This window comes from Monomorium pharaonis, chromosome 4 (assembly GCF_013373865.1).
Source record: "Monomorium pharaonis isolate MP-MQ-018 chromosome 4, ASM1337386v2, whole genome shotgun sequence".
Lineage (NCBI taxonomy): Eukaryota > Metazoa > Arthropoda > Insecta > Hymenoptera > Formicidae > Monomorium > Monomorium pharaonis.
Genome location: NC_050470.1, coordinates 24,117,356 through 24,142,500, shown reverse-complemented (window position 1 = coordinate 24,142,500; position 25,145 = coordinate 24,117,356). Strand labels below are relative to the sequence as shown.

At 40.8% G+C, this 25,145-nt stretch overlaps 2 protein-coding genes across 4 annotated transcripts in view; one reads left to right on the top strand and one right to left on the bottom strand.

Annotated features, from left to right (window-relative positions):
* The window catches only part of LOC118645106, a 392,389-nt gene that overhangs the window by 215,369 nt on the left and 151,875 nt on the right, over window positions 1-25,145 (top strand). The gene's annotated exons all lie outside the window — the stretch shown is intronic.
* Window positions 576-4,817, bottom strand: LOC105831360 (protein hairy). Its single transcript, XM_012671428.3, has 3 exons — window positions 3,596-4,817; window positions 2,501-2,596; window positions 576-2,245 (listed from the first exon to the last, which is right to left on the bottom strand). The coding sequence occupies exons 1-3, from the start codon at window positions 3,749-3,751 to the stop codon at window positions 1,403-1,405; spliced, it is 1,095 nt and encodes a 364-aa protein (XP_012526882.1). The 5' UTR covers window positions 3,752-4,817; the 3' UTR covers window positions 576-1,402.

The window sequence follows — 25,145 nt, the reverse complement described above, 5'->3', positions numbered from 1 at the left end:
TTGAAAGAATTGCTAATCTTTATTATCGGATGAGAAAAGGATTCCGGTCCTTTAGGGTCCTGTAAAGTATCGCATAGTGTTCCGACAAAATCCAGTAGAAGGCAGCAGGCGCTTTAGGTAAAGGGGCGAAAGGGAGAAAATTTTGGGCCTGCTTGGATGAGATGGTGTTCGAAGACCGGTTCGCACTCGGCGTAATGTCATATTTCCTCGTCAGATGGCGGCACTTCGATGGAGAAATTTGCTGTCCCTTGCCATTCAGTCTCGCTCGAGACGTGCAGCGTGGCGGACGTACACGCGGAGCCCGACGAAGTACAAATAATCTCCAAAGCAAAAGTATTTCATTTTGAAGAACTCTATCGTCTGCATATTTTTCTTTGAAGATTTATAATTAAATTTTTATATACTGTATATATTTTCTAAGGTATTTTGAAGATAATATTTTTTAAATAATTATCTGATTAGATTAAATTGAAACTAAAGAAAGCAAGTACGTATTGTAAAATATACTTATGTAACTATAATGAAGGGAAATGGATTAAAGGAATTTTGAGGTTGATTCATAAACAACATAGAAATTATATTGAGAAAGAGATCAACATTTATTTGATGCTCTTGCAATGATAAGCGTCGGTCTATTCTCATAATAGAGAGAAATTATAAATGTAACCTCTTGTGTTTGCATTCGTATAAATATAAATAACGTGTTCTCTTTCGCGATTATCATTCATATGTACAATTTCTCATACACACTCTTGCTTGCATTCGGTTCCTTAATGTAATTCTAAACCTAAAATCGTATCGATTAAAATCATCTTTCCATGTACTTACAACGATATACTACAAATCACTTAGCGTTTTACGTACAAGAAACAGAATGGAAGACTTCGGTGATTCTTGTTGCGTAAGGCACTTAAAATATAGTATTTGTGTATAACTTATATACAAAGAGGACCGGTGAGAAGAAAGAAGAATAGGGTGATATGAGAAAAAAACAAAAAAAAAAAAGGATTGAGGCGATACTTCGAGATGTTCAAAGAGAAATCGTTCACGCTCGTTTTCGACTCATACCGAAATTTGATGATATAATTACAAGGCACTTTTTAATAAGGCACTGCCTCATTGGCTACTGGCCGACTGTGCACGCGCACTCGGAAGAATAAACTTGCGTCTCTGAACGATCCTCTATTTATATATATATTTCACGGTAATGTCCTCCTACGAATGGGACCGCTCGACTATAACGACCTACGTAATTGAGGAACATGTTTCCGTTCCGCGGAATTCTTTACGCGACGCGTAAATCAACGTCAAATTGGTGTGTTTTCGACCGCGGACTGTCACGTTATCAGTTTATATCACTTCATCACGCACGTGTCATGTCCGTACCTTTCTTATATCTCTTTTACCATGGTCTCCATGGTTTGTCTTCGATCGGTGGTAGCACGCTTTTCCTCATCACCAGCGCGAGAGGTTTCTGGAGAGGTTCTGGGGTATAGACACGCGGATCGAGTTCCGGTTCGCTGGAATAGCCGTTCGCCGGGGATGTGGCGACGTCCCTGTGGCTGTTGGCCGGATTGTAGACGGTGGATTGCTCGCGGAACGACGTCGGTGGTGCCTCAAACGCCACCGGACTTCCTGCCGACGTGGACGTCGAGCTGTTGGACGAACTTGTCGACGATGCCGACGCGGTACTCGCGGTTCTTTGGGGAATCGGGATCAGAGTTGGTAACGGTGAGCTTGGCGCCGGGGACGATGACGGTGATGACGTGACTGGTGCCTTCGCTCCCGCCGGAAGTACTAAAGCGATGTCACCATTCGGCAGTCTGGTCGGCAACAGATGCAGGGCGGTACCGTTGGTGTTGGTAAAGAAAATGCCATTCGATTGTTGGACTTGAATACGTGGTGTGGCGTCAAGTTGAGGTAGAATGTGCACTTGCAATTGCGTCGTCGGCGGCGCCGGTTGGACAGCCTGTTGAGTTGCCGTCGTTTGGCCATTGGCGTTGCTGGCATCGACTGGGCCCAGGCACGAAGCCAAATGGTTCAGCAGACGTCTCTTCACCGTGGCTTCCAGACCGGGAAACTTGCCAACTTCGCTGGCGCACTCCGTATAACCGGCGCGGAATTTGTTGAGGACGTTCGGGTCCGCCGCTGCAGCCATAGCGACTTGCTGTCGTTGTAAAGTCTCCAAATGCTTCACGGTCAGTTCCAGAATATCAGCTTTCTCAAGCTTGGAGTGTCTTGCTGGCTGTAACAGAAAAATCAGAACAAAAAGGGCGATTAGGCAAATTGGCGAGAGACAATATATAAAATTGAAAATAGGAAGAATGACAGAAGATTGCAATAAAATAATTTTAAAACTTTAATTCTTTTTAGAAACATCTTTTTTAGTTTTATAAGAATTTATAAAAAATATTTTTTTTTTTATTATTATGCGATGTATGTCGATGGACATAAAACATACGATACAAAAAATGTACAAGAAAAATTTCATGATACTTACGTCTTTTTTCATAGATTCCAGAACGAGAGTTTTTAAGTCGTTCAAACTGTTGTTGATACGGGCTCGACGTCTTTTCTCCATAATGGGTTTATTACTCTGTATGAACAGAAAAATTAGTGGAAAAAATTAATATATGTATAAATTAAAAAAATAGGTCATATAATTTCAATCAATCGTAAGCGATGTTTACGCATGTCAATGAATATTAGACAACTATAGAGTGCCAAAAGAATTTAAAAAATGAGAAAAACGGTTTTGTGAAAATTTTTCTATACAAAAATTACTATTGAGTATATATATAATGATTTGCAAATAGACAATTGTAAAATTTCTAATAAAGAGGGTAGTAAAAATATTTTTATTTGACACTTTTACTTAAAAAATTTTTTAATTTATTTTAAAATTTCTCATCTTTAAAGTCACACATCTGTTCAACTTTTTCGCAAAATTAAATGTTGAATTGAAGGTGATTTGTAAATTAATAATATTTGTATAAATTGTAAATTGATTGAGAAATAAGTAATGATTGTTTAGTGATAGATCGCTAATGAATTCGAAGCTTTTTCAGCACTATAATGATTTTTAATAACGTCACGTGAAAGAATAAATTAATTTACATTATTGTGGGCTGGTTATTTCAACTTCTTGGTAAACTTACTTACCAAGTAAGCATGTGTTTATCTTCATTTCTTTTCTTAAATAAATAAAGACAAACATATATTTATCTGATAGGTAAGTTTACCAAGAAGTTGGAACAACCGACCCTGTGGAGTTTGATACTTAAAAGAAAGTAAATCCGGAGCACGAAATAAACACTCTTTCAAATGTAAAACGTAAAATAGAATCGAAGAGCAAAGACTAAGACATTCAAATAATTTGAGTGTAATTTTACTTTAAATTCTAAAAATGTTACTTTATCCCAATTTTGAAGAGGAAATAATATACTATTAAAAGTATTTTGCAGCATGTCAGTGGACACATATTTTTTTGTCGTCATAGAAAATAATCGGTGCTCCGGATTAATATTCTGAATGCGAAAAGTTTATAACATGTTGATGAAGCATAGCAAAGAATCTCTTCGATCTTGACACTAACCCGTCGATTTTCCCCGGATCTTCTCGTAGTCGTTGTGGCCGTTGGGGTAGTTTGTGCGGGAGGTTGGCCAGCCTCTTGCGGCACGTGCTGCGCGGGTGGAGTAGCGCCGACGGTGACACCGCCCGTCGGCATTGTGGCACCCACTCCGGTCACCATTATTCTATATTTTACTATCCGTATCACAGAATTCGAAGAAATTCCAAGTCAAGTAAATCACGATCAATGTAAAAGCACTGTGAAACGAAATCGATCACTTCACTGATAATCCAATTATCTGCCGTGCTCGGTGTCCTCTTGTACCACCGATTCCGTTGCGGACGATGGGGTAACTGATGGAATATTGTTGGACGAAAATGTAAAACCGGATGACGAAGGAAACGTTACGTGACGAAATAGTTGTGGACTCTTTATTTTTTTTTCTTACTCGTCTCTTCGCTGCCGCTAGACTCGCGACCGCTCGCGACTGGTGTCAGAGCTTGACTAACTCGTACGGCGAACGTCTTCTACCGTGTGGCCGGAGCGTGGCACCCGTGTGGAATGCCTGGTGGCGGCGCTTTCGTTGGAGGGGACATTCAGTGGCGAGAGCACGAGTGGGGAGATCCAGCGCGTGACGCTTTAACCTGACTACCCCTACCAACGAATTCCGACAGTCGGACGGCACCCGATGCCTTTAAGACCCCCCCACTCTGGACTTTGGATCCCTCTATGGCGCGCGGCTTGTGGACCCCCCTCGGGACTCCCCCTAAACTCCTTCGGAACCGATCGATCGGACTTTGCCAGCGAGACTGACGTCGGTCGATTTCCGATGGAATTTTCGATTGCTCTTTTGCGACTTTTGCGGCTTTGCTTTATTAATGATTATTCTTTGCCTTAACATTAAAAAAAAAAGATGGTAATTATCTAACAATGTTTCGCAGGTGCATATATCGTCAGCTGTTATTGATCTCGATTATAAATATTTATTAATTCAGTAAATTGCAAATTCTTCAAGCACGACATTCCATTCCAACTTTATATATTCATCCGCGACGACGTGGTTTGCATAAGTTCGCGGGAGAGATAACTCCTCGCTGCACCCACAGAGCGAGAAACAATGGGACGACGGAACATTTCCACGGATTGGCGATTAGTCTCGCGTCTGCAAAGGTCATTAGAACCGGCTGGCCCCGGCTAGGCGCGTTAGCATACGCCGATATCGCGGCCGGCGATGGTAATTCCAATGCGGACGCGAGTACGCGACCGGTCGTGCGAACGTCATCGGAGCTTATATCACGTCCCTCAAAAATAGCCGAGTGCCACCGTGTGCGGAATACGCGACGGGCTGACGCACGCGCGTAGCTCCGGCACGTGCCTCGTACTCCCTCCCGACGTATGCCTTTCGAAATTGCTCTTTCTACTTGGCGCGACCGATTAAACGCGCGGCTCCGTATTTATCTCGGCCGTCACACGCATATACGTGACGGTATACGCACGGTCTGAAATACGACCGCATCGATCTCGCGCCGGATCTTAAACTTTGTTGACTGTTCGGACGGTGCGTGGATGGTTGCGTGCAAATATTGTGACGGATCATTATATCCCGATCGTTTAGCACTTCACACGCCTGCCTTCGCATTAGTTTAAATCGTAACTGGATTGGGAAGCTTCGCGAAAGATTGCCGTTGGTTTACCGATTCCTCAGTTAGAGATCATTTGAGCAATTTATTTGGGAAATATTTGTTCTTACAGGTAGGATGGCAGGAAACTTATACGGACGGTAGACGCTTTTCCATGAGTAATGCTTTATATTTGCCTTGTGATTATATAGCGGATGATTAAACCGGATATAACTAGCCTTTGCGCAAACGTAAGAATATGTACTGCGATGTCTGCCTGATAAGGAATTTGCTCTTGTAGACTTTAATATAGCAAATGTCATCGTGTTCCGTCGAGCATCGGGTTGCAAATAATATTGCACATTCAACTCGTTTCATGTCATTGCCTTTTTATTAGTATTATTCTGTTGCCCAAGGTAAAAAATACATTAATATTTATAAATTATCAGTTAGAACATTTATCAATTTTGTCAATAAGTTTTTGCATTTGAACAAGCAACGAAATCTTTAATTACATCGAAATATTCGGAAATTATTTGCCGTAATGTATTTGGCAGTATATGCGTCTAAAGTACACCACCGGTACACTATAAAGATAATGATTGCTCCCACGGTATCTGCGTGACCTGATCCACGATCGCAGTATTCCCGCTAGCAGCGAGAGGAGAGTAATGTAAATTCGAAGGTTCGTAGAAGCGCGGTAGGTGCGACGAGGTTCGCCTTTAGAGGATCCAGGCTCGTGTCCTCGCGCGCGAGAGAGCAGAACGACGGCACCCTACGGGGAAACCGACAAAGAGAAGAAAGAGGGAGACCGCCGGCTCGATATGGAATGACGGAACAGGGACAGAAGGGACGGGAAACGGACGAGGATAGCACCAAAGGAGATAACGCTCGCGCGACTTCACCTACACGAGAAAGAAGGTGAGGCACGTCGCCAATCACGTAACTGGGATTCGACGCGGCGTACGACAAAACTACGCTGATTGGACCAGTCTGGCTCCCACCACTGAGAATTGGCTGAGGACGAACGTGCCGCGCGCGTCGCTTTTGCAAGTGGTGGGGGATGGACCGTCATTCGACTTCGAGCGCTCGAGCAGTGCAGGCGCGTGCATCACGAGCTGGAACGTGTTTCAGAGAGATGTGCGTGGGGGTGGCGGTAGCGATTATGAGGAAAAGGATAGGTGATGAGAGATCAAAGAATTTATGTGCACTACTGTCGTGCAACTCGATGTCTCGTTTTCAAATAAAATTATACAAAATCATTCCATTCTCTGCGATTAGAGAAAAATAATTTTAATAACTATTGCTCTTTTTATTATTATTTTTATATTGGACAACACCCTTTTTAAATATAGTCTGAAAGTGTTAAACAAGTTGATTTAATATATTAAACAATACATTTAGAAATGTCTAAAAATAGAGATTATAACATGAATTTTTCAATTAGCTGACTTCATTAAGAATAGAATAATCTATTTGATTTCTTTGTATAAATATTAAAGATCTTAACATATGTTTTAAGATTACAAGTAGAACTTATTATTCCGTGTAACTTAGCGATTGATGACTATTTTTTTAAATTAATTTCATAATTCTTGAAAGATATATCATTTATTATCCCTTAATATTGAAATATAAATGCGATATTAAAATGGCCAGCTAAATAATACACGTTCTCACTCTTTTTAAATTTAGTATAGGTTTAAAGCAGAGATTCTCCTAACATTGTGCTTCCATCTATCGGTAGATACTACAGGTTTTTTCGCTGGACCAACGATGCTCGCAAGCTGAGCTGAACAACAACGAAAAAATAGTGCTATTAGAAAATGAATTAATTTAGAAAAAAAATTATATATGTCGATAATATTTTTTATTGATTATTTTTTGCATTTTAATTTTAATCACTTAAATTAAAAAAAATATTTATTTAAAATTTCCGCGGCACTTTATTCGTTGGTATTTACTTGAAACAATTTTATTCTAAATTTTTTGTTGAGATTGCACTACAATAACTTTCGCAAATTCACGAGGTAGTCGTCCTTCCACTCGCGCAAGCTTACGTAAAACACTACATGTCGATAAGCTCTAATAAGCAACGAACTAATTTATACCCGAGCGATAACTAACGGTCAGCGAAATGTCGGTAGACGAATAGTATCTCGGTCAAGGAACTTATGTCCCTCTTTATCGCATGTCGTAACCTTCGACCAGATTTATGTGAGATATATGTGGTAGTTCGCGCCGCGATCCTTTATGAATTCCATTATTCTCGAACTCGAGGCAAGACGAATTGCCACCGCACGTACGCGATATCCGTTATCAGCTGATAAATCACACGTTGAGGCAAAATTTTTGTTTGCGTCATACCTACATGATATATTCCCGTGATAAGCGTCCCGCGATTTGCACTCTTTAGATGTGAGAATAAATTCAACGGAAGTACGATAGAGATCGCACGAGCGTTTTGCAATGCAAACAGTGGGTATAAAGGGCCGAGATTAACGTACGTGATGAACGTTGCTTGCGCGCGAGTATCCCGGTAGTTACAGCGGCACCTGTTTGCTGGAGACCTACGGCCTCCGTGAACTCGGCGTGACTCATTAGCTTTATAGGGTGCCGTGGCATTATGTGGGGCCCGTGGGCCGATCGTGGCCGTATAAAAGCGCTCGCGAGGCGGCATCGGCTTTGCTCGCGGCAAGCGAACATTAATATTCGCTCCCCTTCCGTCGAGATATCAGATTAGGGGTCCGCGGGGCCCTACTCTCGCTCACCCGTACTTTATTACACCGTCCAGCAAAAATAAAGGAAGCCGGGCAACGAGCAAAAGCCACCCCGTTTGCAGTGCCCAAGTGCGCACCGAGTGCTGCAACAATCTGATTTCGTCGACATCGTGCCGTACTCTCGCATCACTCATTCCGTTTTTCCTTTCGGCTTTTCCCCTTCCTCGTCCCATTGCGACAAAACTGTAATGCCCGCGCACAGTTGCGACGGTTTTTGTCGGTCGAGAAAGTCGATCCTCTAACTACTCGCCTGTTCATGGTTGTTAGCTTCTCTTCGCTGGACATCGCAGGTGCGGCTAGTGCGTAGGTTGAGAATTAATGGCGAATTCTATTAGATAACGTAGACACGAGTTCTCACGGGTCTCCTCGCGATTTTAACGTATAATACATCAACGAAAATTTTAACACCGGACGTCGTGGAATGCCGAGGAAAATTTGCATCTCTTTTTAATCATGCGCAACTAAATCTTCAAATTTTCGATATTCCGGTGCTTAAAGGTTTTTTTTCCCCTTTTTTAATTCCGAGCAGAATCTTTAGATATGAAATAACTCCTTTGATGCGTGCGGTTTGGAGAAACTTTGGAGAAACATTCGTGAGATGCAAAATCGCTTTGACTCCAACCACATGGATTTTAGCCGCGAGGGGATGACGGGTGAATGCACGCGTAGTCACGCTTTGCGATAATTTATGACGACTGCGCGATCCGAATATGCTCCTAAGCATGCGAGGAATGGAGGGGAACCACCACGCGATACGCCGCGCCAGACAGAACTCGCGCAATTAGGCTACGAATCTCCTTCACTCTGTCCATTATCCGCCGCTCGAGGCGTTGACGTTCATTGAATTTAAGAACGCAGCAGTGATTTTTGAAAAGCACACGAACCCGCGGTAATTGGTCGCGAAGGGAAATGGTCCCGACATAGGAAATCGAAGGCCATTTCCGAGTCATTGCTTTTGGCATTATTTGCTTATCCGATAATGGCCGGCAAATTGTTGGGCTGTCAGTCAGCAAATGTGCGTATGTATTGTGTAAGAGGCGTACAGTGCGTGCGAGTTTTATAACTTGCTCGAGGCGGCCAATCGAGAGCCTTCGACCAGCCTGTACGTATACACCGATAGGATCGGAGTGGCACGTTATAGTTTGTGCCGCCGAAATTTGCGACTCTCGTGTTTAAAAAAAAAAAAGTGAACTTCTGACGTTTTGAATATCTCGAGAAATCTGGCACGCGAGTATCCACGGTCACGATGCGACGCACGCAAAACTAGCTTTTAAATAAATAATCCGGCGCCCTTTGAGCGAAATTAAAATTGGGCTGCTTTGTGTTATATCGCATATTATATCGCGTTATATTATGCTGCAACTATGTTGCTACAATATTGAGAATTCACTTCTAATCTATTTTTTGGACAAACTTATTTTTTTACTCGGTTGTCGTTTGCCTGATGGCCATAAAAAAGGATGACGAACTGTAGCCAGAAGTGAAGCAAAAATGATTCAATGAGAAAAACGTAGAATCGTTTTTCGAGGGCACCTGAATATTCTATATCAACGAGTCACAGTATAATCGCATTTATGATAGGTATGTAACAAGCAAGGCCGTATTTTTTCGAACTGACACTAAAAATAAATCTGAAAAAATTCCTCGTAAACGTTGACAAATGTTTTTGTATGTATACGGAAAAAATCTCGAAGGGTTAATAAATGCCTGTTGAAAACATTCAAAAGATTGTTCTTATATAACTTGTAATAAAAATATATTGAGATGTGCAATATTTTTTTTTACGATGAAAGAACGCGAAGAAAATTAGTCTGAATTAAGCATTTTGAAAGAATATAGAAGGGTTAGTATGGTCGACCTAATAAATTGAAAATTTCCAAATGTTTAACAAGCATTTTCACTTTTTTTTTTTATTATATAGAATGTTCATAAACTTTGTTCTTATCCTCTGTATTTTGAAAATGGGTAGACACTTTGTATATTTACACATGTCGGCATTTTTTAAATTAAAACGGAAAAAGAAATATTAAAGAATGTATAAATTATGTAAAATTGAGATATTTTTATTAATATGTAATTATATGTAATAGTTGAAATAATTTTGCAACTTATTACTCAAATATCTTTTATTGCTAAGAAAATGTGTTTTTTTTTGCTTTGAATTAAAAAAATTGTTTACTTATAAAAGACATCTAAATTTTATATTCCAAACTACATTTGATATTATGTAACAATTTCCCTCTATAACGAAGCTGTAATTCATATGCGTTTTTTCTTTTTGTTTTAAACGTATTTTATCTTGTATTTAACGCAAAATATACGTTCTGCCTGTTCATTAACTGTTTTTTTTTAAATTTTGAATACATTTAAAGAAGAAAACATTGGAAGAAATACATAATTCTTTTTAGTATTGCATTTTTCAGACAATTTATATAAACCATTTTTACGCCTATTTATTATAGCTACCAGAAAAACAAACACGTTTCTGACAATATTGATTTTTACATAAAGATTGTAATGTAAAAGGGAGCTGTTACAAAGCTTTTTGAATAAAACAAAAGAAACGTACGCTGTCGAGGTTCTTGCTTTAAATTTGGTAGAGTTAAATTGTCAGTACGGCCATAGTACTACATCTATACCATTACTTAACATACATAAGCTTTTAATGAGCAATATTTTTTCTAACCAGGTAACCTTTTCTAACCAGGTTTTCTATTCTATTTTTTTTTCTCAAAGGGTTGTAGTCGACATAATAGACGAATCGTAATAAAGCTGTAAAAAAAAGAGTTGACCTCTGGAACTGTCAAACTTTACTGTTCATGAAAAGAGAACTACGAAATAGAGCTCAAAGAGAAAATCCACTGTAAAGCTTAAAAATCGTGACGTGAGTGGAAAAAAATAATCCCTTAAAAATAAACCCCTTTGGGTCCGTGACGATCAGTTCTTTTTTTTACTACTTTCAACGTTATATATCATCGTAAAGGGTTGTCGTCAGTGAACAATTGACTTTCACATTTTTATGCCAGATTTCGAAGATCAAGGACATTCAAGATTGTGAAAGTGCGAGCATGGTCAGAAAAGATCAACGAATTTGACCTGCGGTTGAACTAGAAATGTTTTAACTATAGATACACTCAATTTTATGGTAAATTCTTCTATAAGTGATCAGTATCTTTTTCTACTTGACCTATCTTTTGGTCATAATACATTTCGGTTTAACTCGTTCAATATTCTGATCTATTCGATTTTTATTATAACTCTTTCATTTATTGCCCTTTTTATGGCTGATTTTAGTTTTGGAAGGGTTTACCACACTCATTCCGCGGCAAAAGCTCAGGCGTGACTCGTTGAAGAATAGAATAGCAAAGTATAGTCGCGTGCCTTTAAGAAAGGAACACGCCTTTCAGTCGATAATTTTATGTATTTTCAGGCTTACTTTAGTAATCTTCAGAAAAAATTCTTAGAAAAGTTTCGGGATCTAAATATGACATATATGTATAAGTGGATGATGATAAAAATAATAGATACTATTTTTTATTACTGATCTTTATTCTTAAGGTTTTGTATAAAGTACTTTCTTATCATAGGTTTTTTGAGTTTGATGATTTTTTAAATTTTCTATATAAAAAATCGATAATGTCTGTATTCTATTTTAAGAAAAAAAAATTTGCAATATAATTACCTTTGAAATTTCGAGAGACTTTCATGAATAGAAATCGATCAGAATACGTGATGGTATCTTAAAGTTTAAATTCAATTTTAGCATTGAATTATAATATATACCTATTCTTTTTTTCATATGCGATTTTACTTCAGCGAATTATGTATATACATTTCTAAAGTATATAAACTATTGGACGTTAAATAACGATTATAAAATGACATTTTTGGATCGATGCATTCTGTAGCTTTTTGTGGTCGCGGCGATTCTTCTTACGCGTTGTATTTAGAAGGCAGTATATTGAACGGAAAAAAAAATGTAACTTGATGTTGTATCCTTTAGTTCCATCTTATTTCTCGTGCTTACCCGAACGTGAAGTCTTCCGTGAAACGTTAGGAACAATATACATCGAGGGACCGAGATATCGACGTAAACACGTCCGTCGGAAATTCCTCGAAAGCCGTTCGACATTTTACGATCTCATTGAGCATGACAAGCGTGTCCTGGAATTTTAGCGATCGTATAGTCGATCGCCCTCGGTAAAAGTTTGTGCCACCGATTACATCGCCGCGTATTTAAAGATTTTTGGTTGTAACGCGAATGACAATATTGTGGAAGTATTAATGCTACAGATTTACGTATATAAATCATATTTTTTATTTCTCAATTATAGGCTATATAACTCATCAAAGAAATAATATAATCCTGTGGATATTTTAACTTTTCTTGTTTTTTAATCTTGCCTTTTTTTATTTTACTTTTAATCTATGGCATTTTTATACCTTCTTTTTATTGTAAAATAAATAAGTTTCGAGAAAATAAATACGCAATAAGAATAACTTATCTCAAGTTGAGTAGATATTTAGTCTTCGAAATAATTAACTATTACTTTAATTGAAAATTTCGCAAATACTATTTATATATTTAAAAGTGAAAAAGAGGAAATTTTCTCGGATTCTATTTTGAATATTAGAATCTTCGTTGCAGTCGATATCCGACACAGAAAAAGTATTCTAACCATATATACATAATATAATAATAAAAAATGGCGATTTATTAGAGTAAATTCATCTTTGGGAGGGAAAGACATGCACGAAACTTCGGTATCTTCGTGTGCTTATCCCACCAATAATCGAGCAAAAAGCAATACCCTTCACCTGCGCGATCTTCACCGCAAGAACGAAATCCCCGGTGGATTCCTTTGCGTTTTCCGTGGCGCGTTTCGCGGCCGAGCCAATTTCGGATCGGTTCCCTCATGGAGGATCAACCGCAAAACGGGGCGCATCTGGCTCGGCCGATCCCCTAAAGAAGAGGCGGAGGACTCGCGTCGGCCTCGAGTACTCGGGCGTTTGCCGCAGGAGTATCACGTTGCGCCTCACGTCTGGACGAGTTTACTCACGAACCGCCCGTTCCGGGCCTCGTCCGAGCGGATTTCTAGAGAGTCTCGCGGCTCGCCCCCCGCTCAATCAATGCACTTCATTTGCTTCATATCGGGTTGCCTTCTTTTTTTCAGCACGCGCAGCCGTACGTGTGTACACGCGCGGCGTGCAGGAGTCCCGACGAGTGAATCGCGCGGCGGGCGCCTCTCGACGAGGGGGATCCCCCGCTCGAGCGGACTGTCGTCGCGCGATATAACCCGCTCCGACGGATGCGCCGACGCTGCTGCGCCGTCCATTCGCATGCCCTTGATCTTAACAAAATTGATGCGTGCTGGCATGAAGGCGGGCCGACGTGGTTGCGAAATATATGGGCCACTGCAACTTTAAGGGTATCGTATGAAGCGCCGCGGTAGAGTGTAGCGTCACTTACGAGAGGCTTCGCGTTATTTTTACGAAGCGCAACTGCGCGACGGAAGACAAGCGTCTACGTGTTTGATGAAATATGATAAATCGCTAGGAATAATTAACATAGCATTGCACGTATATAACACGATAGACGTATGCTTTTTCAGACAATCTATCATCATGTCGGCGTGTTAACTGTGTTTCCAGCTTTCCGAGGAAATCAAATCGATGTAACGACCGTTCGTACGTTTTCTCGCCGTTCGATCGTGACAAAAATCACGGTCAGACCGTTTTGCCCGATGATAAATAATCTTCGCATCATCACTCACTTTCTAACGCCCTCCGCAATGATAGTCGGATGGATTATCTTCTTTCACTTCTCAAGAGACGTCGGAGATTGACGGCGACAGCCTAGGAAACTTCGAAGACGCGATTGCACACTTTTTATATTTCCGTTAATGATATACTATCTATCGGATTGAGGCTCTTCAGAAGAATACGCAGACAAGTTGTCAAAATTGCGGACTGCGCGCGTCAAACTCCGAGTTCTGTCGGTGAGACAATTTGAGTGAGGATTTACATTGTCATAAATTTTCCCGCCGCGTACACGCGTGGTAAACGATCCGACGGCATAAACGTACGCGTGACATTTGGCCACATTTTAAAATTCGGTCTCATTGTACGAAAGACGCATCTCCATTGGTAATTCTCGCCCACACACTGCGTATTTTTACACCTCACCTTAAAGCGCGACGCGCGCGCTGGCGCGGCGCGTGTGGACGTCACCGAGAAGGTGTGGGCCTCATCCTGTGACATACGCGATATACCCCCCGCTGTCTGCTTTTTCATGCCTAATCGCGAACGCCGTTCGCCTCATGGGAACCAACGCGTGCCACGCAACAGCGTCATTACGGAATTCCTGCGTGGAGATGGTGGAGGATCGGATACGATGTTGCGGTGTGTCTTGTCGTTCGAGCCGCTGCTTCTCAAAATTCATACTCGTAAACCTCTAAAAAAAGTATGCAATTCGATACTCGAGAGGAATAAACTAAAAAAAATGAAAAAAATGATGAAGAAACTCGTTGTTACCGAAATATCTTGCCATCCGACAGCTTCGAGTTAAAGGTTAATTTTGAGAAGATATAAATTTTGACGATGTATAAATTTTTATACTTAAATAAAACACGTAATTTAAGTAATGCTATACGAAGTAATATTATAATTTTGTATTAAGATAGATCTATTGTTTAACAAAAGTTTTGCAATTAATTTAAATTTTTTAACTAGTATTCTTTTTGATTGAAAATCTGTTGACGACTATTTTTGTGAGAAAAATTAAATTAAATATAGATTATTAAATAATTGACGCATATTAGACGCAGACAAATTTTTATGGATCTTTAAGTTTGTATTTCTTTAACTTATAAACCTGAAATTTTTCTCATGAAAACTTTCCAATATCTATATTATTTTTAAATGGTTTAAAGAATAGATATAAAAAAAAATAAAATTACCGATTACATTGATTCAAAAAGTTAATCTAAATTGTTAGATTTGGAAATTCTTAACTGTGAATAGTATAATGCATTCATAATTTCTTTACAGTTAGTAATTTCTTTAATATTCTTATAAATGTACTGTGATGTGTTGTATTCTGCATACAATATAACTTACCTAAGTATCATTAATGACTTACGAATGGTTCATTAGGTAGACAGGCTAGTGAACCATTTGTTGCAAAATTGGCAAATGCGGGCATTGTACAGAATACGGGTACTTGTTGGCACGTGGCCAAGAGTGCCTCCATAGTAAAAGTATAATTTGCACTTATCCTCTTAGAAAACCGAACAATGAAATTTCGGCTGAAAAATGAAGGTTAAATCTATTTAAAAGACTACTAGCAGGTAACAAATGAGAGAAAAAAAGCAACCAACTGTACATCCTTGAATTCAAATAGAAAACGGAACCTCCACGGGAAGTGTTTTGTCCTAAATTATTACACGCTTTTTTTCACTTCATTATATTTGAGCGTTGAGATTTATATACTATTTATATTATAGTCGAAAGTTTTGTTAAAAATTAAGTGTATTTGACAGACAACTGGTAGGTAACAAGTAGGATAAAAAGCAACTAACTGTACGTCCTTGTACTCACAATTAGATAGAAAACAGAAATTCTACTGGGGAATATTTGTTTCTATATCTTACCATCACGCCTTTTAGTCTTATTGTATTTGAACATTGGAGATTTACACTCTCTGAATGAAAATCAGTGAAATCAATAGGAATTCACGGAATTTCAGTAAGTTATAAACATATCAATATATTTATAACTTATTAATCAGTAAAATAAATGCGCTGTCTTTCACTAATAATATATTAATTTTGACAATAACTAAATGACAGTGAATACTTACTGATTATCACAGTTATATAAGTATAGCACTGCAAAATCAGTGAACAACACACTAATTTTTACTTAGAGACACAATTAAAAAATACTATTTACTGTTTACTTAGTTGAGAAAATTTTATGTTAAATTTACGATATTTTAATTCTTTTGTTAAATTAATACAAAAATAATTGAACCGTTTGTGATCCACTTATTTGCTAAATATATTCAGAATGCTAAGAAACATAAACGCGCCACTAATTATCTTAGCGGGAGAATTAATTGAAATTATTTTACATGCAGTCGGCATTTATGCAACACGCGGCAATCTCGACACCGTGATAAATGACCACAGAAAAATATTCCAAGTTCTTTCCGTGCGCGAGAATATTTTTTTCTCGACACTTTGCTCTTTCCCTCCCCGAGAGCTACCTCCCCTTCTCTTCCGCCCCTCGTTTTAATCGTTTTCTTGATCACGAACGTCTCTAATGAAACTGACATTCCGAAACAAGAACCCCCGAAGGCCTGGGACGTGAAATAGGATTTCGTCTTCGGGGTCGGATTAATGCACGCGGCCGTTTAATCCGACAATATTAATGACCGCCGATTCTGCGCCTCGCGCTCGCTCACGATTCAAGGATTCTACGGTCTTTAGAAAACGTACGAACGCGGCGGAGAAGTGGAAGAGGAGAGCAGAGAAGTAGGGGAGAGGCCGTGGAATACACATCCAGCCGTCTGCATAAGCCTATTCAGAGTTTGGCTTACGCGGCTGGACGACTACCGGAGTTCCACCGCTTGAAATTAATCGAGGTCTTATCATAATAATTTTATTCAGCTGTTTTGAAAGAGCTCCGTCTAGCACGGAGGAGGATCGAAAGGCGAGAGACGCGTTTGCGCCACGAAAACCCTCTTACCGTCTTTCTTTAGCGCCTCTGTTCGATTTCGCCCGCGTGATTTGTAAGAATTATCGGAATACCGCGACGCATTTGTCCCTGGACGTCAGTCGAATCCTTTGATCAGTTTTACAAGATATACTGAGGCGAACATGAGAATTCCTCGCGCGCTACAGAAGCGGTTAGTACTTGTTTTTTAACGTTGTGCGAATGTGCTTCTCTTATTGTATTTTTATATTCCTGCACTTTTACTGTCAATATTTTTTCACGCCTTTGCATACATTAGGCGCTTTCGAATCGCGTATGCGAAAGACGTCCGGCGTATTATCGAAAGCCGATTGAAGTATACCGGGAACATTTACGAGCGTCCGTCCGCGTGTACCGTTATATATCATTCCAAGCGTTTAAATATTAAGGCTCAGAAATTTCCGAAGGCGCGTCGTATCCTGGTGTTGCAACATTTTGCCTTCGACCCCTCGAGATGTGGCGACCGGCGTCTTTTGCGCCTCGCGACTCTCGACTCTCTCGCCGTCGTTTACTATCTCTCTCTTTTTCTCTCTATCCGGTCGCTGCCGACAGTTAGCATAATCGATCAATTCCCATTCGATGCCCCGATGCCGGCTCTACAGAGCCAGGCACACCTGTAACCGATGGAAAGCACGGCTGTAACTCTCGCACCCGTAGCCGACTCTCGCTTCCAACGCGAGATAAATTCCGTTCGTGTTCCGGCACACCGCGAGTCGGCGCAATAAAATTTACATAACACTTCGTCGATTAGATACGAGTGTTCTACCTCGCGCAGTACCCGCTGATTTCTTCCGCGAAGGGCATTAAGGCGCCGCACTCGGGTCTCTCCTGAGAATGTGGCCGTGAACCGCATTTGGAGGCACGGGGCGAGAAGCGATGATACAGATGCAATAAAGTGTTTTCGCGCCGGACTATACTACATATAAAAGGCGAATGGAGATATTGGACGTTACCGCGACCTGCTGATCGTCGGCGAATAAATATGAATACCTATGCGTCGGCAGGGAGACGATATCGCGACGTACAGATGCTGTATGCTCGGATGTATCCAAAAAAAAACGGTTCAACCATGTATAGCGTATTTCTACGTTACGTTTGTCACAAGGTGTGTCCATATGTGGTACCGCAGTTGGAATTTCCTTGAGAATTCTGGTATCTACTTTGTTAAATCGGCGGTTCAATCAACGTTGGAGTTAGATTAACGTTTACACGGAGCAACTATGTTGTACTACTTATCTATTTTAGATACGCAGCACCGACGGTTGCCGAAAGGAAAAAAAAAAAAGAACAGAGCTTCTCGAGTCGTGAATTCAATTACGTCGGCGGTCCAGGGGTTCTTTTCGCCGATCGTCAATTACATCCGTCACGTGACGACAACGCGCCCTTTTTTTTCGAATCCCTTACCCGCTTCGTCCTTTCTTACGAGAGCCTTTTTCACATAATTCCAATTATCCACGCCATCCTGCTCGCGCTCGTTCGCGCTCGTCTCTCCCTCGACAGCGCGGCGCGCATTAATTAGCGGAAGCCTCGTCGGCTACTCGCAAAAAACTTTTCGTAAGAAGTTCCCCCGTCATTTTGTCGAGCCCCCGGGACAACGCGCGAGGATACTTTCCATTTTTTTCTTCGTTTATCCTTTTCTCTCTCTCTCTTCTTGTTCTCACCCCGTTGTCGCGGCGAACAGGTTTCCTTCGTTAGAGGTGGAATGAAGGAGGGATTAAAGAAAGGACGATAAAGGACGGTCGCGATGACTCGTTCCCCTCCCCGGCGTTCCCTTTCGTGGTCTCGGTTCGTTAATTTCTCGATACGTTCGCGTTAATTGTGGGTAGCGACCTGTTTAATAGAAATAATATGATAATTCGGCGGTAAGGGTTGCCCGAGCACACTCACGGTCTCGGAAGGGAGGGGAAGGGAAGGGAGAAAGAAAAAAAAAAAAGATCGAGACACGGAAAAGTTCCCGCGAAAGGGGTTGTTTGCCGCGTAGAGTAAATATTGGCACAAAGGGTGTCGCTCGGGGATGCTAATTGATCGGAAGAAAATTCGAAAGCGCCTTAAAAAAGCGGCGTCGAGCAGGACAAGGGTCGTTACGCGCCTTTGTAATCCGACTCCTCCTTTCGAGTCCCCCGGAAAAAAAAAAGAAAAAAAAACAGTCGACCACGAGAAAATGCAAAAATGACGGTTAAATTGATTACCATATTAATGAATGTAGTTTTGAATTGGAGAGTAGCTGCGCGCGGGGAGGAGTACGAATTATACGTCCGGATTGATAGATTGTGCAGCTGCACGTGTATGTCGAAATAGCTCCGTTATCGTACTGCGGATGTGCGCGAGATGGAATCGATAGTGATTTCTCGTCGGCGTCGAAATTGTACGTCGATTAATGTCCAGTTTTGAACGCGCCTGCGATCGGCGAATAGGCCTCGATAAAATAAAATAATCAGCTACCGTACATCCGTCTACGCGGCCGTCCGTACGAGAGACTCGGGAGGAGTGGAAGGGGGGATTTATTTACCGGAGGGCGCAGAGATTGCGGCAGAGCGGAACCTCAATCAGTACAAATTAGAATCTATTCGATCTAATTGGATATTATGCCCCCCGTGTATTGAATTATATGGACGATTCCGCGCCTCTCCGCCGGATTTTCATTCACATTTGAATAGATCACGTCGCAAATGGCCAATATTATCTTATCCTGGCCGCAAAACGACGAGAATTAGAAACTTTATTTTTATTGTAAATCGACCTAACCTTGTTGCGCGATTAAATAAAGTTGTATAAATAAGAGTTGTATGAGATATTAAGCGCTATTACGATAAGTATCTTAAGCGTAGATCAACGTTGCGAAAATTGTGTTTTGTGTTATTTTAACCCATGTTGCGTATAATATTCTCGTGCGCACCTGTAGATAGTTAATGCGTTGCTGCGGGGTATCTATGTGGCCACTTCAAGCGCATCGAGTACGGCGAAGAATTTCCCCCCCAAGTTGCTTGCTTTAATGAACGTTGGCACACAGGAGCTGCGAAAAGTTGATATCTCCGGCACCTGTTCCCTTCGGCGCATATTTCCACCGCACGACTATAAGTCTGCGAGCGTTCAGGCGACACGGATTATCCGACGATCTTTATGAATGAGTTGCATCAGAGAATTTCTCTTAATTTACACACGTACTTCGGGACATTTCACTTTTACATATTTATCGTTCATATACGTGAAAGTTGTTGATCGATATTTTTCTGCAGTATCTTTTACCAGCGTGCTTTTGTTTGTAATTATAACTTTATGGTTTGTGTTACTTCGTAATGAAACACTCTTTGATTTTATTATTAAAAGATTATTATTATCTGAATCATTGTTCTTTTTATTATTTTAAGAAGTTGCAACGATTTAAAAAATAGCATTTTTCAACATTACATGAAACTTTTGTGTAAAGAGATAGATGTGTTTATAGTGGGTTTCTATTTTGAAAATATTTGTGTATTTGTTTAAAAAAGATAAAAATTACAATAAAAAAGTGTTGAACTTTGTAAGTATTTTTTTCTTTAAAATTATTTTTTAAAGCAGCAGCATACAACAAATCAAATATTTGTCGTATGCTGCTGTTGTAAGTTGTTTGTTCGATTAATTTGGAAATTTTAGCAATATTTTTATATAATAACATTCAACATCAGATTATGGAGGGTTTTACTAATTTTTAATTTTTTAGTTCTAACAAAAAAGCAGACATTTTTCGGAAAAAGGTAATTTTTAACTTAAAAGTATGCCATTTTATAAAAAATAAAATTTTTAATTATTTTCACGTGATCTAAAAGGAAAAATTGCTTATTTTTTAATTTATCGAGATTGAATCTAACTGCCACAGAGATATACGTACTTATTTAGAACATTGTTATTTATTTTTATATTTATTTTAATTTTGCATTGTATTGTTTAAAATAAAAAAATATATTTCCAAAGCAAAAACATCTATCTTCGAATAAAAGTTTTACATGTGTTGGGAAAAAAAAAAAAAACTTTATTTGGATTTGCTGGCTGTTTTTAACGGTGTTCATCAGGAATAGCCGTAATTATGAAAAAAAATTGATCTCCTGCCACCTGTTCCCTTCGGCGCGGCTCCCACCTACAATCAGCGGCGGTTCGGTCTAACGAAACGATTATGCAGATTGCGGGGAGGGTCCACTGACGGGTCATACGTCGCACGTGTATGTGGTGACACCGCAATTTGCATCCTTAAATCATGTAATCTTCCAGTTTAAACGTTTTTAACGATCGACGCCCCGTTCGAGCCTCGAAACGCTTTTCAAGCGGAGCGAGCCGTGCGCTCGACGCTATTTTTTAAGGGCGCTACTGGGTGGTCGGCGGGCAAATCGCTCTCGCAGCCCCGCGAATTATGCTAATGCGAGGAATTACGAAGTGTATAATTGATATTTATAAGCGCTCGTGCCCGTCGGTATCAGACTGCTCGCCCGCTCCGAGGAGCAGCGATATTCGAAAAGCGATCGGGAGAAAGAGGGTGAAGAAGGATCATCAAGTGGAAAGTTGAAATTTATGAAAGATATTCATCTCTTTGTTTTTCTTTGAGTCCCCCCTCGAGTTCTTAAATAGTCATCAGCGAGTCGTCAAAAAGTGCAATAAATCTGCCGATCTTCGCGTGAAAGTTGACGTTGCTGAAACGTATCCAGTGGTATTATTTGGTTTAGTGCCGACGCCGCTGCTTATACTCGCGCGCGATCCTTTGACACACATTCGTCAGTGGGCGAGGAGAAGACGGCTGTGTATTTTTATCTCACGGTGCCACGGTGTCGAGGAGATGCCCACACGAGATACGGGCACACGCGCGTGCACGCTCCGGCGCGGCGTTCCCTCCCTCCCTACCCCCCTCCCGACGACGGACAGCGCGGAGTCATCCGCGTAGGGCATGGCATTCGACGAGGGGGGTTAGTAAGGTCATCGAGTGTGGGAACCGAGCGGCGGCGATGACGAGGATGACGCCACCACGTGACGTCAGCCTGAGCCGCGAGAAAGAGGCTGGGCTCCTCCGAGGGAGGAGAGCGCGCTCGTAGATCGGAGGAAGACGCGTTGGCACCGTGAGTCACTGTGTTCCGGTACACGAGCCGTTCCGTTCCGTTCCGTTCCGTTCGCGAGCGAGTGAGCGTGCGGGCGGGCGGGCGGGCGAGCGCGCCTCTAATTAGAACAGGCTGAAAATAAACTCGGGTCGTTTGCTTTTAATTGCCCTGCTAGACGGTTTTCGGACGAACGCCCCTCGAGAGAGCCTCTCCTTTGTGCGTTCGCGCTTGATAAAGCCGAGGGGACTCCTCGGAATTACGTTTTTCGAGTTCCGCCGTAACCGCTTAATTAGACCCCGCGGCATAAATCTTCCGCGGTACTCACATTTTTTAACTCTAGGTTATTATAACCCGGAGCATATAAAATGAAGTCGCGACGGATAGCAGAGCGGCTACGTGGAATCGTGCCGCTCTATGGCATCTCGTGACTTCGGATAGCTACAGCGCACACGTGGATTCGTCGGATCGGTCGAATCAGGATGATTAAGAGGAATGCATGTAATAGCGATTGACGCGCGTAGCGCATCGCGCTGCGCGCGCGCGCGAGCGTCGTGAATGCAGCCGGTACTAATTTAATATTCTCCTTGCCGGGACAAGACAGCCGTGACAACGCGGCTTGCGTCGAGTCACGACGCAGAAACAATTCGCCTCGTGGCGCGGGATAATCTGGCACGCGGCACCGTGCGATTGTCACGAAGATATCCGACACTCTTGCACCGCGCCGTCTCGCCGCGTCATCTTCCTTCCCTTTGTGAGAGACGAGATTGCGACTGAGGATAGACGCGAGCGAGCATAAAGGAACTGAGAAAATACGCGAGCGACGCACCAAAGGAGAAATCGAAAGCGAATGAAGATATTTAAAGAATATGTTAGTGTGTATATTTAGAATAAAGACATACCATTTTGGCTTGTTTAACGGAATATTTATTTTAGTACAAAGCATGAAAAAGAAATCTGTTTTGGGGGGAATTAAAAACAAAATTGCTTCACGTATGCTTGTTATGCTTTTACACATCTATTTATACAAATTTAATAAATTTTCGTATGGTTAAGTATTTATTGGTTTTTATGTTTGTGTAAAATTTGAAAATAAATATGTTTTTCAAGTCGGCTGATACGATTTAAAACCACGCGTTTTAATAATTTGCAATGTTTTTATTGCATTTTTCATTTATCGTAATTCACGCGACTCGAAGAATGTGTTTTAAAATTTACATAAATATAAAAACTAACAATTAATTTTTAAAAAATTCTCAAAGATAGACAAAGTTTTTTGCACTCTCGGTTAGAACGTAAACTCTTAATAGTGTCGACTAAAATTCGGTAATTCAGATTTAAAATTTAATTAAGAGCAGTAAGCGAATTAAAAGGATAATGTGGAAAAGTTTATAATAGAACTTTCTACAGACAAGAGTGTGAAAGGAGGCGACGTGACGTACGTGTGACGACTATACATTGTCGCGAGCCCGTATTAACTTTAACGAGTGACGGCCCACGCGACGATTCGACGGGTCGAAGATCAAGCAGACGTGAGAATCTTCGTGGATTCTTCATTTCTCTGACCTTCGGGATGAAAGCGGAGGTTTGCCCGACAGGTTGACCTAACATCAACTTCGTCTTCTCCGTCTTATAACTTAGCTATATATAGTAAGTTTCTTTAACAAATTAGTTATGATGGTAATTACGACGTGTTGCTTGATGAAAAAAATTTGAGAAATCAGGGGATTTTTAATGGCTGGTACCTCAGGTAAAATATTTCTTCTCTTCTTTGAGCATGGGCTAGATTCTCTTTATCTTTCAAAGGACATAGAAAATTAGCTGAATAAATCAAGATTTTAAAACGTATCATTAGTATTTATTTCAAATTTATACCGAACGATAAACTTTCAAAAAAAAGAAAGGGTTACAGGTACACGGGAAAGTTATTGTCCTCCTCTCTGTCGTTTAGAGACAATTGCGAAGGGAACACGGGCGAAAAATTTCACCGGGGCAAACGACTTGTTGCCCGTGCTAACGAGCGCATACGCGCGCGCCGGTTTTGTTCGTAATCGTAAAAAAAACCGGAATCGGGCGGAGCGTCCAATAGCGCGTCTGCATTTAGCGGCGAACAGAAGCCAATCCTCGACGCCGTCGTTTTTTCCCTCCCTTTACCTTTTCTCTCCCTTTACCCTTTCTTTCTCTTCCCCTGCTCGCGGTCTGGGCACTCCGCTCTGGCGATGATTACGCATATAAAAATGTAATTTCTCACCGCGCGAGCCGACCATACGCGACGCGTGTGGCCTAGGCCGACGCGCGTGTGGTCAGGCCGAAATTTACGATTAAAAATCGACGACGCGATGCGTGAGGTCGTAAACCCCACGATAGTACCCACGATTTCTACAAAGCGATCGATTTGTCATTACGAAACGTTTTTCGATGGAGATCCGCTCAGGAGATACGCGGGGTTTATTTGATCGGATACTTTTGTCCTAGTTGCGCGGTTGATTTACGGCGGTTATTGCGCAAGATATCCGAGATGACCGAGGGAGGCGATTAATCAACTCTTTTTTTTCTGAAATTTTGGTCTTTTAAATGAACGAGAACCAGAGTCTGAACGTTGAACATTAATGTAACGTATCAATTTGGAGAAATAAAAAGAAAATGATATGTATAGTAAAAATTAATGTTTGGTTGTTCATTCAATTTTTTAGGTGCACGTATGATGCATATAAGTGTCTAATAAAGTTTTATTATACTGCCATATGTCTACATGAAATACAATATTTTTGGACAAAAATTTATTGGGAAAATAATATTGAAAATTATGTATTCTGTGATATTTAAAGTAAATATGATTTAATATTTGAAATGTGTCGCGTTGACATGGTCGTGTGTGTATGTGTGAGTAGTTTATAGATACAGCTTTAAATCACACAGTGAAAAATAGTATAATGAAATTTATTTTGTTCTGCTTTTTTCTCCTTGTTTATTTTATGCTAGATAACGGTACAAATTTCCGGTATTTCATCGATAAAATTTGTCAATACGGATGATTCACGGGCGTATAGGTTTGTGGATAAGACATAGCTATTTTCTGTCGCAGCTTCTCTGCTAGCCTCATTACATACCTCCGCTGGGAAATACAGATTTATATGTTAGCCGGCTGCGGACAGTCGTTTCCTCGGAGTCGCAATACGGTATTTCTGTCTCCCATGTCTATTTCCCGTCGTCATGCGTTTGCCCGTGAAGGGTGAGATGCGGTAAAAATATAAAGCCAGTCAAGTTTTATGATACCAAGAGTAGTTTTTTTATCCTTACGAAATCCTTCTGGCGGAAAGGGTTGTACCCTCGCACAAGTCAAAATATTGCTTTATTGAGA

What these genes read in the sequence shown, in the direction of transcription:
- LOC105831360 (XM_012671428.3), bottom strand. Translation starts at nt 3,751, where the DNA reads ATGGTGACCGGAGTGGGTGCCACAATGCCGACGGGCGGTGTCACCGTC. An exon ending in GATCCGGGGAAAATCGACGG is followed by an intron (nt 2,597 to 3,595) that starts GTTAGTGTCAAG and finishes CTGTTCATACAG; the next exon opens with AGTAATAAACCCATTATGGA. An exon ending in TGGAATCTATGAAAAAAGAC is followed by an intron (nt 2,246 to 2,500) that starts GTAAGTATCATG and finishes TTTCTGTTACAG; the next exon opens with CCAGCAAGACACTCCAAGCT.